The sequence below is a fragment of the Heteronotia binoei genome, chromosome 17, assembly GCF_032191835.1.
Source record: "Heteronotia binoei isolate CCM8104 ecotype False Entrance Well chromosome 17, APGP_CSIRO_Hbin_v1, whole genome shotgun sequence".
NCBI lineage: Eukaryota > Metazoa > Chordata > Lepidosauria > Squamata > Gekkonidae > Heteronotia > Heteronotia binoei.
Genome location: NC_083239.1, coordinates 14519268 through 14538949, shown reverse-complemented (window position 1 = coordinate 14538949; position 19682 = coordinate 14519268). Strand labels below are relative to the sequence as shown.

Below are 19682 nucleotides of genomic sequence, written 5' to 3'. Positions count from 1 at the left end.
TCAGAGTGGAGATTAAAACATGGGCCTCCCAGATCTTAGTCCAACACTCTAACCACTGTACCATGTACTGCTGGAAGGGGCTTGAATGCACCTGAACCTATTAATCCCAGTTGTCTCTTTTATTTTCTCGGTGGCTTCCTGGGATTCCAGTCAACAGTCTTATATTATTTGCTGTAATCTCAAATTCATGAGCCCACAAAGGATTGACTATTCAAGCTGTTATGGAGAGATAAATAGTGCTATTCTCCCCTCCTTTTTTCATTTAACAGGTGCAGTTCCTACTGTAACAGCAAAGATCATTGGAGATGTAAGTTTATCACACAAATTTTATAGGATCATTTATTGCAATTTTTTTTGCTTTTCTCTGTGTTGTATCACTTTCCTGCGGTGAAGCTTTAGGAAGTTTTTTGTAGCTATTGATCTGATTGTTTTAACATTAAAAAATGTAAACATGTCCTGCCATGTAATGGGGGAAAGGCCTCAATTTACAAATAGGTTAACCAAACAAGAAGAATAAATGTGGGTGAACTCAGCAAAAGAGCCTGCATAAAATTAAAGACCATACCAGCAACATCATTGAAAGCAAACAACCACCAAGATTTCAGGGGGGGGGGGGGGGTTGCCAGTTTTCTGAAAACCAGGTGAGAACTTCATGGGTTGTATTCAGTATTGAAGAGATATTAGAAATGGAAAGGAAAAGAGGTGACTTGCTTGACAGTGAAGGGAGATTCTAGCTGGATAGGAGGAAGGTAAATCAGAAGTCCGTTAGCACCCTAAAGACTAAGAAAATTTATTCTAACGTAAGGTTTTGTGAGTCAGATGCATGGGAGTGTAAATTCATCAGGGCCAATTTATATACACAGGACGGGGGACAGTGGTGGCACAAAGAGAGAGGCCTATTCAAGACAAGGTCCAATCCAAAGAAGAATCAGTTCACTTAGCATGAAAGTGATAGACTTCCAAATGTTAATAGATAGCCAAAGAATAAAATCTAGTGAAGAATGAATTAAGCCAGGCAGATACAGATATAGTGTGTTACCAGGTGTATTGCTGAAGTAAGGGATGGGCAGTGCAGGGTTTTAACACCCATAGTAAGTCCCTGTTAAAATCTACCTGAGAGATAGTGTTAAGTTTCTCGATGATGCGAGACGGCTTGTCTTGATCTGGTTTGTGTAGCTGATTTGTGTAGCTGGCAAAGAGTTACTGGCCATATTTTTCTGACTTTGAAACAGGCAAGTACCCAGACAGATGCTCTTAAGCTGCCCCCTTCGCAGCCTCCCCGGCTTCTAAAGAACAAAGCTTTGCTGTGCAAACCCATAACGCAGACAAAGGCCACTTCTTGCAAGCCCCATACCCAGCACAAGGAGTGCCAGACAGGTGCGTATTTCCTTTTGCACTGGAGAGTCCACTTCTAGAGAGTGAAAGAGATCAGAACAGTTCCTGTGGGGCTTCCAGACATGCCACATGTGTTCCCTTCCCCCATACTTTACAAGGCCTTTGTTAATAATACTAATCCTAGCAAACTGGTTGCCAGATGAAGGGGGGAGGCCTGTGCCTAGGGGGCAGGGGTCTGCAGCCTTTCTCAATCTGTGGGCATCTTTGGAATTCTGACATAGGATAGTGGGTGCAGCCACAAAATGGTTGCCACAGGAGGTAGAGCTACACTCAGAGGAAGCCCAAGTGCAGGATTTTAAAAGAACTCTGGGGAAAATGAGTGTGAGAGAATAAAGCCTATACCCTGGGAGCAGGTCCCACTGAAACTACCTTATTTTAAGCTGCATGACCAATCAGCAGCCCTGCCTGCCATGACCACACATGGCCCCATCCACTATCTAAAAATATTTGATGGGTACCAGGAAAGGTGCCAGCAAGCACTGTGGTGCTTATGGGCACCACATTGGGAACCCCTGGCTTAGGGCCCGGGTTGCAGGTTGTACTGCTGGCCTATAATCTGTCTCTCATTTAAGAATCCCATATGCATGAGCCCTAGTGGTCACATGAAGAGCCATCGGTTACAGAAAGGCTTGGTGAATTGGGAGCAGTGGTTGTGGTAGGCAGAGAAAAGTTAACAGCCAGCAGAGAAGTATTGATGAACCCTATTAACCTTCTCCCTTCCAAGGACCTCACTTCTTATTTTAATTTCCTTTAATATATAACAGAGGAGGAGGAGGAAGTCCCACCAAAGGTCATTATGGTGCCCGTTCCTGTACCAGTGTTTGTGCCAGTTCCTCTTCATCTGTTCACCCAGTACACACCATTTCCACTGGGACTGCCAATACCTGTAAGTGATGCCGAAACACTGTGGCTTTGAAGGTGGGCTGGCAGCTGAAGGTGGTCTTGTGGCTGTCTCTGAGCATCCCAGATGCCTCTCTCTATGCACGTCTTTGGAGCTGAGAGGAGTGTAGTATGTTAGGGTGTGTCTCAAAGTGCAGCACACAGATTAATATACTCAGGATCTTTTAACAGTTGAGGCCTAGGTAGTCTGTGCCAAGTGATCCTGACTTGGCAGTCTTGCTTAAGAACAATAAGGAGTGCCTTGCTGGGTCAAACAAAAGCTGCCATAGTCTATCACTTTTCCAGAATCCCAGCAACCAGTAGGTTGTTGTTGGCCCTCTAGACATTAGCTTTTGGCCCAACAATAGATCATAATTTGCCCAGCTCTTCTTTAAAGAGGATGGGGGAAAGTATGCCCCATCTGAGACTACGAATGAATCCTTAGGTAGGTAGTAAGTGGAAATAACTTAAGTAAGTATCCTTTACAATGGGCTTCACTTCAGGGGTGAGGCTGGGTCACCAGGGATTTCTGTGGCAGGAAAGGCATTATTTTCCCCACAGCCCAGGGACCTGCAGCTTTTCACGTTAAAGAATTTTAGTCTTAGAGTAGTTGATAAGTATTTATTCTTCCTTGCAGAAGTTGCTATACAACATCCTCATAAGGCCAGCTTGACTAAGGGACAATAGAGCCATGTCATCAGGATGCAAGAGGATAGAGGCTTGCTGTTGATCAAGTGAGGGTGGAAATCTCACTACTAGATTGCTGAGATGTAAACAGAAAAGCAGTGGAGTTTTTATTGCGGTTTTGTTGCAGTTTTATTTATCACAATTTGGGCAGTTACTTGAGCAGTTGACCATATATAAAAATGTTTGTTTATCTACCTATCTACAATTAAAGAGCCAAACAACATCAAAATTCAGAACATAAGAGAAGCTACGTTGGATCAGGCCAGTGGCCCATCCAGTCCAACACTCTGTCACGCAGTGGCCAAAAAAACCCAGGTGCCATCCGGAGGTCGATCAGTGAGCCAGGATGCAAGAAGTCCTCACACTGTTGCCCCTCCCAAGCACCAAGAATACAGAGCATCACTTGCCCCAGAGAGTTCCAACAATACACTGGCTAATAGCCACTGATGGACCTCTGCTCCATATGTTTATCCAATCCCCTCTTGAAGCTGGCTATGCTTGTAGCCTCCACCACCTCCTGTGGCAGTGAATTCCATGTGTTAATCACCCTTTGGGTGAAGAAGTACCTCCTTTTATCCATTCTAACCCGACTGCTCAGCAATTTCATTGAGTACCCACAAGTTCTTGTATTGTGAGAAAGGGAGAAAAGTACTTCTTTCTCTACCTTCTCTATTCCGTGCATAATCTTGTAAACCTCTTATCATGTCACGCCTGAGTCGTCATTTCTCCAAGCTGAAGAGCCCCAAGCGTTTTAAACTTTCTTCATAGGGAAAGTGTTCCAACCTTTTAGTCATTCTAGTTGCCCTTTTCTGCACTTTTCCCAGTGCTATATCTTTTTTGAGGTGCGGTGACCAGAATTGTACACAGTATTCCAGATGAGGCCGCACCATGGATTCAGAGCAAGAGATGACCTGACCTGGAATGCCCAGGCAAGACCGATCTCATTAGAAGCTAAGCAGGGCCACTGCTGGCAAGTACTTGGATGGGAAGCCTCCAAGGAATACCAGGGCCAGGACACAGAGGCAGGCAAGCAGGCCATCTCTCTGAAATGTCCAAACCCCATTAGGGCTCACCAGAAGTCAGCTATGACTTCCAGGCACATGTGCACATGCACGCACTCACAAATACTCACAACCCCCCCCCCCCCGACCCTGCTTACCCCCCCAGATCATCTTAACTTAAATGTTTGGTTTTCGTTTTTTAAGAACAACATTTGGTTTCATAGTCAACCACAAGTGGCTCTTGAACCATAAGATGAAGCCCTCTACCCTAAACTCCCTTCAAGTTAAGTGATTTCTTATTGGTGTTCTGGACTGACATTATGAGATTTACAAAGCTTGTGGGAAACCATGGCAGTTAGAGGAGAAAAATGTTTCTCTTGCCAGCCTTTTCTCATAGAGAACTAGGAAACAAATTATCACTCCTCAAGTGTGTGTTTTTCCCTCTGCCTTTGAAACTTGCTTTGCTTTTTCGTCTGCCTAACCATCCCATCTGCCATAAATCAAACCCCCTTTTAGGTCCCTGTTCCCATGTTTGTCCCCCCTGGCCCTGAGAATGCTAGCAAGGTGGTAGAATCCATTCCAGAAATCAAGGAGAAGAACTCTGGCAATCCCTTCGAGGCGGATCTCCTCCAGGTGGCAGAAATGATTGCAGAAGATGAGAAGGATAAGGAACACTCTCGAGGAGGTGCATGACTCTTCTTACAAGGCATTTGAGGGGTTGGTGGAGAGACAGCCACCTGGGGAAGTTGGTTGTGTGTGTAAGTTTATTTCATAGCCCAGGGGTCCCCTGTGAGCTTGTGGGCGGGCACCTTTGGAATTGGGAGAGATGGTAAGGGGTACCATACCGCCATCAGCACATAGGCGGTAGAGTGAGATGGGAGAAGCTTTTCTCAGGCAGGATCTGAAAGGAAAAGGCTGTGCCCACTTTCCTCAGACACAGTGGTGGGTACCAGAAAAAGCTCTGATGAAAACATAGTGAATCACTGTCATAGCCTGAAACTGGCTCTTCCAGCTCTTTTCTTGATTCTGCCAGCAAGCGACTCTATCATGGTGCAGTCCTAAGGAGAATTACTCCCTTCTAAGTCCATTGAGGTCAGTGTGCTTAGAAGACTGTGACTCTGCTTATAGTTGTACTGTTGATCTCCTAAAGGGGGGCTTGCTTATGGAGAAGGCTGCACATATTTTTCATTTGAAGTCTGAAAGCTTTTTCTCATCCCTGCTCAATTCTGAGATCTGAGCATATTGAGAGTGGAGGTAAGGGCTGAAGGGAAGTGGAGGGGTAGGAAATGTGTCATGTGAGGGGAAAGGACAGGATCCTGTCCCTCAAACTCCCACTTTTGTGCCCATGACATTTCACACGCCCTTTAATATCAAGCTAACGGTAGCTTGCTACTTAAGAGGCATGTAAAATTAAGTTGCAAGCTAATAATGCAAGAAAACTGCCCTCCACAGCTTTTGAGATGTAATCATTCAGCTTTGGGGGTTCATTTTGTTTTTACTCCAACTCTACTGGCACATCTTATTTTCTTCTCCACTTTTGCAGGCTCCCAAACCTCTGACCATGAGCTCTTCTTGGACCCGAAGATATTTGAAAAAGGTTGGTAGTTAGGTTTGCAAATAAGACCATGTAAGTTGCTTGTGTGGTGTAAGGATGAGGGTTCTCTTCTCCTAGGAAAAAGAATGAAATGCAAATTGTATCAGTCAGGAGAATGCTAGCTTCTCTGAGCTCTCTTGACCATGCTATAACTTCTTGTTTAAATGCGAATACACCCCCCCCCCTCCAGCACATACAGAAACAAATCTTTATTATGTTCCCTTACCTGGTGATGGTACTTACCTGGTGATGATCACTGTCAGAACCCTTTTATTTATTTTATTTTATTTCTGCCCTACTTCTCAGCCGGGGTTGACTTCCATTGTGTTTAATTAGAAAACCTGTACATGGGACTATTAAAATATAGCTCACGTCTTCTGTGGGCAGGGGACTTTCAACTGAACTGGATATCAGCTTGGCTCGAGGGGTGCTTGGTTGCTTCCTGTCCACTCTCTGGTAGCTGCTCCTTGGCATTTGAAAGCTGAAGGAAAGGGATTCTCATGTGGAGCTGGAACCAGGCACAATGGAGGTGGTGCTCAGAGCTTACTAGCCTCCCCCTGATAGCCTGTCCTTGACACTCAGAAACTGAATGGAAGGGATTCTGTGTTGGAACTGGAACCAGCCGTGACGGAGGAATTCCTAGTTCAGAGGTGTTGAACTCATTTCTTATGAGGGCCAGAACTGATGTAGATGTCACTTTGTCAGGCCAGGCCTTGTGCTGGATGGTCCATGGAGGAGGGAGACCCAGCTGCCGAATTGTGTGCTCAGTGGCAGGACTAGGCCCCCAGTGTGTGGAAGAAACTGCCAAAGAATGCCCCCACCATGGCCAAAGCACAGCTGCTGCATGGAGGGGAGAATGAATATGGCAGTGGAGCAGGTGGCAGAGGATTGTTCCCCCCCCCCAACATGCAAATGCTGATCCCTTGCAGCCATCTGGGACAGCATCCCTGGAGCTGCATGTCGAGTGGAATGCAGCTGCAGTGGCTCCCAACTTACCAGTGAGGCTGCTGTGCTGAAGCCACAATCAGAGTGTCCACCCACCCCCCGGCCAAGCAGCCTCCTGTTCGCTCTCTTGCACCAGTTGCTCACGGCCCCGCAAGAGCCCCTGTATGAGTTGGTTCTGATTCCCTGGCCTTAAGTTTGACACCCCCGTCCTATTTGTTTCCTGTCCTACCTGACCTCTTCCTGGCCTTCGTCTGAAGAATGGCACTCAGTTGCTGGAGAGGAGTTTAAAAACATGGCTTTGCTGTCTAGATTCGAGCCCTTTTGGTCTTCTCGTGTTTATGCTCATCGTCCCACTTTGTTTACAGACCAAGGCAGCACATACAGCGGTGATTTGGAATCTGAAGCTGTGTCAACTCCTCACAGCTGGGAAGATGAGCTGAACCATTATGCCTTACGCTCAAATGCAGCGCCGGAGCCGGAGCCAGAGCCAAGGCAGTTCTCCAAAGGGGAGCTGGAGCAGGACTTGGAGGCTGACTTCCCCGCAGGTTTGTCAGCCATGGAGGAATATGCTCCCAAGTGTGAAATGTACCGCCTCTCCTGGGCAACAAGTGTGTGTTCTCTGCACCCATAATTGCAAGTAACTAATCTGCTATCAAAGTTAATTAAATTTTAGGCAAGGCTTCTTGACTGATTGTCCTGGGAACCATCACCTGTCCCACACACCTCCTATGTTAATTGCAGCAGCCAGTTCAGCTGTCCTGGCTGCCAGGTAAATGCAAAATCTCTGCTTTTGTTTCAAAACTAGACTCCTTTGACCCAATCAGCAAAGGGCTAGGTCTTCACTCGCGTGCACGGGCAAGGCGGAGACACAGAGATGGTTTCCCACAACCGAAAAGAAGGGTATGGAGGACTGTCTTCTTGAGTGTATTTTATGTACCTTTTCTAGGGAACAGCCCCTGGCATTTCAGGGGTGGGGCAGTGGTCTGGGGTGAAAAGATGGCCCCCTTCCATTTCACCCCTTTTTTGACCCTGCCCCCCAAGCCTTCCTTCATTCTCAGCCCTCTCCCCCAAATCCTTTTCTTTTAATCAAGAGTTTGGGAAACCTAATGGCTCACTTCATATCCTGCCTGCAAAATGGGCCCCAATTGAGGGTGGGGGTGGGCAGGAAGATGAATTTCTCCTCCTCTTCACCCCTCCTCAACCAGTTCCTAGCATCCTTAGTCACATTGGTCACAGCTCAAATTGAAAGTCAGGAAAATATATACAGGGGGGAGGCCAAATGGAATGGGGAATGGGGGTAGAGGAACAATTCTGAAATCTCCCTCTCCTGGATTCTGCAAGTTGGGACTTGAGCATATTAGGGGTGACCAGATTTGGTCTTGGTTCTTCCACTCGCTGATTTCCTGAGAGATGATTTTGGCAGTTGTGACCCAGATGCCACCCCATGCCCTCTGTGTTTGGGGGAGGGGCTTTTGTGTTACTATTTGGTGTGGCTTTGTCGGGATGTTTGCACACTGTTTGGGTCTCCAACAGGGGAGGAAGAAGTCCATAGTGGCTGTGGAGCCCCGGATGTTGATGCAGAGCTCCTACCCTGGCTGTTCTGTTTCTGGGATGAGTCTCAAGTACATGTACGGGGTGAACGCCTGGAAGAACTGGGTTCAGTGGAAAAACGCACAGGAAGACCATGGAGATTTGAAATTTGGAGGTAACCATATTTGGGGGCAGGGAGTTGTCTGCATTGAACAGAGGAGGAGGGAGGATCAGGTCTTCTGTTTTCCAGCAGAATCATTCTAGGGAGTGATGGGATAAGGGAATGGATATGCACACGATGATCCAGGAAATGTATCATCCAAGAATGTTGGATTGAGTGGGGGAGCTTGTGCTAAGGAGATCAGGGTGACTTACATGGTTTTCTGCTCCTCTATGTATCCTCACAGCAACTTCGTGAGGTAGGTTGGGCTGAGAGAAAGATACTGGGCCACGGTCACCTATGAACAATGTAGCTGAGCATGGATTTGAATCTAGGTCTTCCCAGTCCTAGTCTGACATTCTGATGGCTTCCTTACACTGTGTCACCAAATTCTATACATGAATACTTGTGCCATAGTTAGTTTGTGAAGTCAGTGTTGATATCTTGGGTGCTTCTGTTCCTTGCAGTTCGGCCCGTGAAGCTCAAAGAAGACATCCTATCCTGTTCTTTTTCGGAGCTGAGTTTTGGCTTATGCCAGTTTATCCAGGAGGTGCGGCGACCAAATGGTGAAAAGTATGATCCCGACAGCATTTTATACCTGTGCCTTGGAATTCAGCAGGTAACCATTCTTCCTCAGGGCTACTATCCAGTCCTTCATTTCTGTATCTGTGCCTTGGGGAGTGGCCAGCAAATGGGATTGTTTACATTAGGCTTCCACAACATGGCATTGATGGCTACCATGGTGCCTAACAGTACTTCCCCTGGTGCCTGCCAAGCTTTTCAGAAAGCAGGTGGGGCCATTGTAAGCAGAGCTTGTTATTGGCTACCATCATTCAAAAGGAAGCGGTTTCCCTGACTGAAGCAGCAGCCAGAAGCTGGGCTTCTGGTTCTACTCCCTCTTGAGGTTTTCGTTCTTTTAATTCTCCCTTAACTTTCTCTCTTCCTCCCTGCCATGTTTCCATTGTTTCTTTTTATTCCTCTTCTGTGATTCCTTTGCAAAGCAAAAAGGAAAGTATTGGGTTTGGCTCCACCTTCCAAGGCAGCTGTTTTGGGGTTGACTGTGCCTACTACAGAAGCCATTTTGGGGCAGCCCTCACCACCCCATTTCAGAATTCCAGAGGTGACCACAGGCTCAGGTTTGGGGTTCTCTGATTTTGTGATCAGGTTTGGGGTTCTCTGATTTTGTGATCAAGACTTGGATTGGAGTCCTTTCATGGTTAGCCTAGGGCCTCCTTTCCTGAAGCTGTGCTCCATTGATAGCATTTCAGAGATGTCTGCTGAATTGGGCATAGCTTACCCCATTCCAAAGACTGTGGTTGAGTAAGCAGTATTCTTTTTCATCTTGTCCCTGGCAAGCAAAGAATAAAAATCTTTTATACCGCTTCCAGAAGTTACACAGGCCTTTGGCAGGCCTCTGGGGAAGAGACTTTTCTGCACAACCGAAGGGTCCTGTCTCAGCATGTTGTTGTGCATAAGAGAGACTGGGAACATAGCGGTGGAGGCAGCACCCCATTTCCCTGGCCATTCCCTAAAGCAGACTGCTGGCCAGAGAAGAGACCAGCCTTCAAGGATGCTGAAGGGGTGACTTCCCTGCTTTAGAAGGAAAAAACAACTGTCTGTTAACCTTTTTCTGTAGAAAGCACAAGCTTACGTCATTGTTTCTTTCTTCCCTGACAGTACCTGTTTGAGAATGGTAGGATAGACAACATTTTTACTGAGCCCTACTCCAGGTTCATGATCGAGCTCACTAAACTGTTAAAAATCTGGGAGCCTACGATACTTCCAAGCGGTAAGCCTTTTGTCTTTGAGTGCTTTCACACATGTGAAATAATGCAGCTTCAATCCACTTCAGGGACTGTTTGCAAGTGGGTTTTGCCATTTCACACGGGAAAAATCCAGTTGCAAAGTGGATTGAAAGTGTGTTATTTAGTATGCATGAAAGTGCCATTTGTTTTGTACAGAATGTTGTGGTTCTTTTACCGTATATCTGGGGCATGGTACTGTCTCAGGAAGGAGATTATGGTGTCTAGTAAATCAAGGGTGGGTTGCTTTTAGTGGTGTGTTATGCCTCGCTCCCCATTTTTTAAACTAAATTCCCTGTGATCTTCTGACATTTTTTTTAAAAACTTAATACGTAAATATTCCAGATCTTATAACAGTTAAAACATTAATTCATTTGTGTTCCATGGTATTCTTGTGTAACGTGCCTCTCTTCAAGTTTCATTTAGCCCAGCAAGTCCACCAAAAATTGGCCAGTCGTAAATGACTGACTGGGTCTCTCTTCTTCATCCCCCCCCCCCCCACCTCCCAGGTTACATGTTCTCAAGGATCGAAGAGGAGCATTTATGGGAGTGCAAGCAGCTGGGCGCCTACTCCCCCATTGTTCTCCTGAACACACTACTTTTCTTCAACACCAAATACTTCCAGCTGAAGAACGTCAGTGAGCACATGAAGCTGTCCTTTGCGCATGTCATGCGACGCACCCGGACATTGAAATACAACACTAAGCTGACTTATCTACGCTTCTTCCCTCCTTTCCAAAAGCAGGAGATAGAATCAGGTGTGTGGTTAAGTCTTGGGGTTGTGTGGGCCTGGTGAGTGTGTTTGATGGAAGGGCAGTTTCCTGGTTCAGGCAGGCACGTGAGGGCAAGAGGCATTGTTGAATCAGCCCAGGATCAAAGTACAGACGTTCGAGTCCAAACATCATACCAGAAGGGCAAATCCAAAGAGCCTAAGCCAAGTCAAAGGTCAAAGCATAAGGTCCAGAAGGTCAAAGCATAAGAAGTCTACAGCATAGAATCATAGAGTTGGAAGGGACCCCCAGGGTCATCTAGCCCAACCCCCTGCACAATGCAGGAAATTCACAGGTTCTTCCCCCTAAGGTCACAGGATCAGCATAGCTGTCAGATGGCCATCTAGCCCAGGGGTGTCAAACATGCAGCCTGTGGGCCAGATCAGGCCCCTGGAGGGCTGCTATCAGGCCCACGAGCAACTCACCGTCATCTGCTTCCTTCTCCCTGTCTTCCTTTCTTCTGTGTCACAGCTTGCTTTGCCAGGCTTGCTCAGTCAGGCTACAGAACAAAGCCTCTATTTTCTCCATTGGCTGACCAGCACATGAAGCAACATGTACAAAAGCTCCCAGTGCCCAGCCATTTCATGCTTTCCTTTGGGTGTTAGGCTCAAAGATTTCTGTAATGGATGTCAGTAAATCAAAAGTAGGTTTGGAACTTAACAGATGCACACCTGAAGGACACCTAACAGCATACTCGCCATAGCACAGGCATTTTCAGATTTTGATGCAATAATTCAGAGCAAGAGGGGTCAGTTATCAGAGACTATTAAATAAGAACATAAGAGAAGCCATGTTGGATCAGGCCAATGGCCCATCCAGTCCAACACTCTGTGTCACACAGTGGCAAAAAATGTTATATACACACACACACTGTGGCTAATAGCCACTGATGGACCTGTGCTCCATATTTTTATCTAAACCCCTCTTGAAGGTGGCTATGCTTGTGGCCACCACCACCTCCTGTGGCAGTGAATTCCACATGTTAATCACCCTTTGGGTGAAGAAGTACTTCCTTCTATCTGTTTTAACCTGTCTGCTGAGCAATTTCATCGAATGCAACAAAATCATCGAATATTGAATGATGAATTTTCATCGAATAAACAAAATATTGCAAGGGTGCTAATATTTTAAGCATGTTTTAAGTTTAAAAAATTATTTAATTGTGTTTGTGTCCTTTATAAAGTTTATATCTCCACTGCCAGGCATTACATTTTATGACACTCATGGCCCGGCCCGACAAGGTCTCATTTAAGTCAGATCCGGCCCTCATAACAAATGCGTTCGACACCCCGATCTAGCCTAAACCTCAAAGGAAGGAGAGCCCACCACCTCCCTTCTCTGGTTGCTTTAATCAGGAGTCATTCAAGGCCAGGTGCAACTCCTCAACTTGCTGAGTCATCCAGGGACAGGTGCAAATCCTCAGTAACTCGAGCAGCCTACAGGGCTTGCAAGCAGAGGTTGCCCTGGGCTGGGCTGCCTGCTTCACACTCCAGTGCCAGTCCTGCACGTCCCTCTGGGCCCACCTGGTGGGGCTTCTGCAGCATCCAAGGGCTGGGGTCAGCTTCCTCCATCACTTCCTCATCCGTGGAGGTGTTGGCAGGCAGGCCCATGACAGGCAGATTGGTCTCTTGTAATAGTATTCTTTGTAAGATTTTCTATCTTCCCAAGTTCCTAGTCCTTAGGATTACTTTTTAAAATGTAGAATCTATGTTTGCAGACCACTGAGTCCCACTGTATCCATGATATACTAATAAGAGTATTGGTCTAAGATTGGGTTCAAATCCCCCCACTCAGCCATAAAGCTAACTGGATCACCTTGAGCCAGTCACTCTCATTCAGCCTAAAGTGCCCCACACAGTGATTGGGTGGATACGAATGATGGCAGGGAGAACTGTGGGAGCTGCTGCTTGAAGAAGAGGTGGGATAAAGTTGAATTTGGGTCCTCCAGATCCTATGCTGGCACTCTAAACACTACAGTACGCTGTCTCTCTAGCCTGAAGGTGGTCTCATGACTTGAACGTTTCCCTCATTTAACACAAACAGCCAGACTGTTAAATAGTATATCAGTGCAAAAGCTTGAGGTTCTTCTTGCACATTAAAGCACCTCCCCCCCCCCCAATATGTTAGGGGATAACATCTTCTCAATAGGCTGTTTTGTTTGTTCAGGCAGGGAGTCCCCTCCCAATGGGTGGCAGTTCAAGAAAGGGACCTGCTAAACCATCTCATCCAAACTCTATTGCTAGTAGTTACCCCACCTTCACTCTCCTTTTCTCTACTAGTGAGGAACACTTTGCAACCATAGTTAACATTGCTATAGCTTGTTGTCAATTTTGCTGTCCATAGCGACCGCTGTTTGGTCGTTGTGGTAGCACCCTGTTTCTTTTCTCTTCTTCCCACAGATAAATTAGTAGGCAAAAGAAAACGCCACGAGGGTGACGAGGTCCCAACAGCCGTGGAGATGGTCGAGAACACTGATAACCCTTTGAGATGTCCAGTCCGGCTCTATGAATTCTACTTGTCAAAATGGTGAGTGAATGCATGAGTCTTTATTTCCAGTTCCCCTTTCCTGTCCTTCTCAAACAAGCCTTGTTGTCCAAGAAGGTGAGAGGGTTTGCATCCAGACATGGCAGAAGGATGCTGTTCCTTTTGGCCAAGTTTACAGATCCTTTCCCGGTCCCAGAAAAAAACAGCAAGATCTTCTTCGTGGTCTCTGTGCATCACACTGATGGGATATAGGCGCCCGCGCCGATCTCGATCGGTAATCTTGAAAGCTGCGGATTTCCGCGCCCCAGGCCCAGTGCGCATGCGCCAAAGCCCCACCGCGCATGCCCACAGGGACCGGAGCGGACATCCCGCCAGTTCTCTTCTGACCGCCGCTTGGATCAGTCGATCTCGCGTCACGGTCGGTAAAACCCTTTTTTTCTTGGAAGTTGCATTCGCTACTCGAACTTAATAGACTTTATACTAAAACAACAGTCTTTTTAAAGACTCAGGAGCGGGGAAGCGGTGAAAAATTCTTTTTCGGACTTTTTACCTCACCCTTCCTTTTTTCCCGCCAACCCCCCCCCCCCAACCGCATGGAAAAGCGGTGGGGCTTTTTCAAAAGGTGCAAGAATTGCGGCAGCAAAATCGCCCCTCCAGACAGGCACGCTCTCTGCCTTTTTTGCTTAGGAGAGACGCACATCCCTGACGCGTGTGTGCACTGTGCTAGATTTTCCCGCCAGACGAAGAAAAATCGAGCGGGTCGTTTAGCAGCGGCGCTGATGGAGAAAGCGCTATCGCCTAAGAAAATGACGGCGACACATAAGCCGTCGACACCGGAGTCGGGCGGTATCGAAAAAACCCCCTCCGACGCCGATCGCCCCACTAAAACGGGCTCGACAACTAAGTCTGCCTCCTCCACTCCTGCAAAACAGCCAAGGGAGGAGAAGGGACTTCAACCGGAAGCGAAGAAGAAGAAGAAGTCGGACAAACATCGATCATCCGCAACTTCGCTCCCGACATCACCGCCGGAATCGGCGACGAGAGTACCACCTCTGAAGCTCTTCGCTTCACCTCGCCGCCGGTTAAGCCCCCCGGTACTGGCATCGATGTCGACACAGATCGCCATTTCTTCAGACTCTGATCGCGATCTAGATCTGACGCAAAGATCGGGGACGGAGGGCAGTCCACTGGAAATACATACTGTGGAAGACACCGTCCGATCCCGAACTCCACCTTGCGACCCCTCGGTCAGCCCAGATCACCGTTGGGTCCGGAGCCCGGAAAGGGATCGATCCACCACTCCCGGTCGTGAGAGCCTCAGGCGTGACCGTTCCAACAGCCCTCGTAGAGATCACCATAGCATTCGGCGTCGCCATCGATCCCGAGATTCGGAAGAGAGATCCCCCAACAGAGATCGCTCCCCGCTTCGGAGACCACCGCCACCTATGTCTTGGGACCAGAGACAGTGGCAATACCTGTATGGGTCCTGCCCTATGCCTTCCATGTTTCCGTGGTTTCCGGCTAAACACTTGGATTGGGACCAGCAGTCCGAAGCCTCGGTTAGGTCCCGGACTTCGTATCGACCCCGACACAAGCCATCAGCGTCGGTATCGAGGCCACAGGATACAACGCCTCCAAGGAGACAAAAGACCCCCCCACGCTTCCGGAGCCCGGAGCGTCGGAGGACACCGGAGTCACCAAGAGCTCCAGAGACCCCTAAACATTCCTCAGGACACTCAGACTCAGGTGAAGGCTCACACGGATCGGAGGAAGGCTCTATCCGGGAAGAACAGAACATCTCCTCCCCGGATGAACCAGCGCCATCGAATAAGGTGGGCGAAGAACTACCCATATCCCCTTCCGAGGACCTAAAATCCTATGGGGATCTAATAAAACGTATGGCACAAACCCTATCGCTCCCGACAGTCCAACCAAAGCCGATAGTTACCGACAGCGTGTTCGACGTCGTAAAACTGGACACATCGACGGCAGTCGCCTTACCTCTCACGACAGTCATGCTCCATACCACAAAATCTTCCTGGGACAAACCGGCTTCAACGCCGATAAGCTCCCGAAGGCTGGACCACATGTATCGGGTCCAGGAATCCACAGCCGAGTTCCTGTTTAACCACCCAAGACCAAACTCTGTAGTTGTAGCCTCGTCCTCAAAGGCTAGAAAGACACACGCTTCTCCACCTGACAAAGAGGGGAAGAAGTTGGACAATTTAGGCAGAAGATTTTACATGGCTGGCTCGATAGGAGTGAAAGTGGCAAATTACGAAGCATGTATGGGCCGTTACCAATACGCCCTATGGGATCAGTTATCAACTCTACCAGACCTGTCAGAACAAGCCAAACAGGCACTAAAAAAGATTCAAAAGGAAGGCTTAGCGCTTGCCAAACAGCAGATCAACACTGCCAAGCATGCAGGGGACATTTCCGCAAAGACACTCACCTCAGAAATTACTTTAAGACGTCACTCTTGGCTAAGGTCGACAGCATTGCAGCCAGATACTCAATCTTATATCGAAGATCTCCCTTTTGATGGAAGTGGATTGTTCAGCTCCAACACAGATTCTGTGCTGCAAGAGATGGATAAAAGCATCAGAACATCTCGCAATCTGGGAGTCCCCATCTCATCTAGAACCCAAGGAAAACGTACCTGGAACAAGCCGTGGAACAAGAAACCGTTCCCCAAACAGCCTACCGAACAACAGTGGAGACCTAAGGGTTCCACAACCTTCTCCAAACCTCCCTACAATCCCAAGTCGAAATACTCACCGACTTCCGCACAACCAACTAGACAGAAGGGGAACAGATCATCTAAACAGGGTCTTTGACTGCGCTTCCCCCTGTTTTCCCCCCTTCCCTTCGGACCCGGGCCATACCAGACTTTTCCCACATTTCCAGGCCTGGTCAACAATCACTATGGACAAATGGGTCCTGTCGATAATCCGGACGGGTTATCAAATAGAATTCAGAGAAAACCCGACAGTCCCCACTGTCGTTCACACCAGGGCATCCCTCACTCTGCAGGCAGAGGTCCAATCCCTCCTCAAAAAAGACGCAATCGAGCAAGTGCCAATCAGCCAGACTGGGCAAGGCTTCTACTCCCGGTATTTCACCATACCCAAAAAGGATGGCGGCCTTCGGCCCATTATGGATCTCCGAGACCTGAATCATTTCATACCAAAACAAAAGTTCAGAATGATCTCCCTGCAAAACATATTGCCCCTATTGAACCGGGGAGATTGGATGGCAACCCTGGACCTGCAAGATATCTACTTCCATGTAACTATTCGTCAAGAAGACAGGAAGTTCCTCAGGTTCTCTATTGGAGACAACCATTACCAATACAAGGCCTTACCCTTTGGCCTCTCCACGGCACCGAGAGTGTTTACAAAGACCATGGTGGTGGTGGCAGCTCATCTGCGTCTACAAGGAATCGTTATTTTTCCCTATATAGACGATTGGCTGCTAGTGGCGCGCTCCAAACCTCTGCTACTCCAGCATATAGAGATCACCCTAGCCCTTCTACGGACACTAGGCTTGCGGGTCAACTTAAAGAAATCGGCTCTGCAACCCTCTCAGAGGGTACAATTCATAGGAGCCATATTGGACTCTCAGGCCTGCAAAGCATTCCTCCCGTTAAAAAGGGCGGTAGACATCGTAGCACTGTCACACACGTTTCTGTCAAACCCTACGGTTACGGCGTTCCAGGCCCAACGCCTCCTGGGCTTGATGGCAGCGACAACAGCAGTGCTGGAATTCGCCAGGTTCCACATGAGAATTCTGCAGTTGTGGTTCCTACAGGTATTCAATTGTCAAACGGACCTTCCCTCGCGCCAGCTGACTGTCCCAACGTCGGTGCTCCAGACCCTGTCCTGGTGGCGGGAGAAAAAGAACCTCCTCCGAGGGGCCCCATTCCACAGACAAACTCCTACCTTGACCATAACGACAGATGCATCCTTATGGGGCTGGGGAGCACACGCGAACAACATGTGTGTGGGGGGCAGATGGCCACCGGATCTTCGGCGCTACCACATCAATTTCCTAGAGTTGCTGGCCATACATCATGCCGTTCTCTCATTCAAACACCTGATTGGGGAACGGATGGTAGCAATTTTAACAGACAACACAACAGCCCTATCCTATGTGAACAGACAGGGCAGCACAGTCTCGAGGAAGTTATGCCTTCTAGCGCTAAGAATCTGGGAAATTTGCAGAGAATCAAACACATCTCTAGTAGCCTCGCATCTGCCAGGCAATCTGAATTCTTGTGCGGACTACCTCAGTCGGGGAGGAGCCTCACTCCACGAATGGGAACTCAATTGGGAGTTTCTTCGACCGGTGTTCCAGAAATGGGGCACGCCGGACGTGGATGTCTTTGCCACGCGCAGCACCTCGAAATGCAACAGTTTTTGCTGCAGGGGCAGAGCAGACCCTCTATCATTGGGAGATGGACTACTGATCTCATGGACTCATCTACATGTGTACCTCTTCCCGCCGATTCCGCTAATCACGAGGGTAGTCCACAAGATATACCGCGAGCGCCCCAAGGGGATTCTCATCACACCGTGGTGGCCCAGGCAACAATGGTTCTCCCCTGTACTGCAGCTGGCTCACGGAACGTTCCATCAGTTTCCGATGACCTCGGACCTTCTACTGTCCCACGAGGGGCGGGTGGTACACCACGATGTGCCTCACCTGAAACTCACGGCGTGGAAGCTGGAGTGACGAGGTTGTCGGATAGAGCTCTGCAAGTCATGCTAAATAGTAGGAAATCGTCCACTAGGAAATCCTATGAATACAAATGGGGAAAATTTGTCCAATTTGTAACCAAAACTGCCAGAGACCCAAGGAAGGCTGACCTTCCTCTTATACTGGACTTTCTACTCTCGCTTCTTGATAAAGGACTAGCTGTGTCGTCTCTGAGAGTGTACCTAGCAGCCATATCGGCTAATCATGACCAACTGGAAGGCCACTCGGTGTTCTCGCACCCTGATACCAAACGGTTCTTCAAGGGGTTGTCGAGGTTATACCCTGCGGTAAGAGACCCAGCCCCCGCTTGGGACCTCCCGGCAGTGCTACAGGCGCTGACGGGGAAACCCTTCGAGCCTATGGCTACTTGTTCCCTGCAACTGCTATCTTGGAAAACTGCCTTCCTAGTGGCCGTTACTTCAGCTCGCAGGGTGGGTGAGTTGGCTGCATTGCGCTGTGACAAGCCATATTTGAGGTTCAGCACTGAGGGAGTGAGGCTACGCCCTGATGTAACATTTCTCCCGAAGATAACATCCTCCTTCCACCTGAATGCGGAGATATGTCTGCCCACTTACTTTCCAAACCCGAATACAGACTCGGAGCGAAGGCTCCACACATTGGACGTAAAAAGGGCACTCTCGTTCTACCTACACAGAGTAAGACCGGGACGTAAAGACCCTAGACTGTTCGTCTCGTATTCCACAACGTCACAAGGTGTTAGAGTTTCGTCACAGAGAATCTCTAAGTGGATAACTGAGACCATAAAGTTGTGCTACCTATTGAACAAGAGACCCCTGCCGAGACAGATCAGAGCTCACTCTACTAGAGCCCTAGCAACGTCGGCTGCCTTTATGAGGGGAGTACCCCTGAGAGACATTTGTGACGCTGCCACATGGTCCTCCTCGCATACATTCGTGAGACATTATGCATTGGACCTGAACTGGCGTAGACGTTCATCAGTGGGCAGTGCAGTGCTTCAGGAAGTTTCTCGCTGATGGACCGTTGCACCCTCCTCCAGGTAGGACTCTGGCTTGCTAGTCTCCCATCAGTGTGATGCACAGAGACCACGAAGAAGATAAACAGGTTTCCTACCTGTAACTGATGATCTTCGAGTGGTCATCTGTGCAGTCACACTACCCGCCCTCCTTCCCCTCCGCTGCCGGTCCATCTCTAGGGCTTACGCAGCGGTCAGAAGGAACTGGCGGGATGTCCGCTCCGGTCCCTGTGGGCATGCGCGGTGGGGCTTTGGCGCATGCGCACTGGGCCTGGGGCGCGGAAATCCGCAGCTTTCAAGATTACCGATCGAGATCGGCGCGGGCGCCTATATGCCATCAGTGTGACTGCACAGATGACCACTCGAAGATCATCAGTTACAGGTAGGAAACCTGTTTCTCTATCTGACTGCGCTCCATTACTGCAGTAGCCCCAATCCCAATCGGTTGCACCCATGGGAGATCTTCCTCTCACAGTCCCAGCCAGTCAGCAGCTGATTCTAGACAGAAGCTCCTGGGGGGCAGCCTTAAACTTCCATCTCGCTGCTTCAGGTTTCCAGTTCAAATCTTGCCTCTGCTACAAACTCAGTTTGTGGCCTGAGGCAGCTGCTATGCTATGAAGAAAATAATTCCTCTTAATTTTTGTAAAGTTTATTGAGGTGCAATATTTTGAGCAGTATTA

General features: G+C 48.4%; 1 protein-coding gene across 4 annotated transcripts in view; it reads left to right on the top strand.

Annotated features, from left to right (window-relative positions):
* ZMYM4 (zinc finger MYM-type containing 4) overlaps positions 1-19682 on the top strand; it is a 64755-nt gene that overhangs the window by 42233 nt on the left and 2840 nt on the right. For all 4 annotated transcript variants that reach the window (XM_060258646.1, XM_060258649.1, XM_060258647.1 and 1 more), the window contains exons 17-28: positions 270-307; positions 1233-1377; positions 2160-2281; positions 4479-4647; positions 5506-5559; positions 6867-7046; positions 7307-7401; positions 8035-8206; positions 8659-8810; positions 9869-9980; positions 10503-10751; positions 13163-13289. In XM_060258646.1, coding sequence (XP_060114629.1) covers positions 270-307; positions 1233-1377; positions 2160-2281; positions 4479-4647; positions 5506-5559; positions 6867-7046; positions 7307-7401; positions 8035-8206; positions 8659-8810; positions 9869-9980; positions 10503-10751; positions 13163-13289 — 1615 coding nt within the window. The remainder of the gene's footprint in view (positions 1-269; positions 308-1232; positions 1378-2159; positions 2282-4478; positions 4648-5505; positions 5560-6866; positions 7047-7306; positions 7402-8034; positions 8207-8658; positions 8811-9868; positions 9981-10502; positions 10752-13162; positions 13290-19682) is intronic.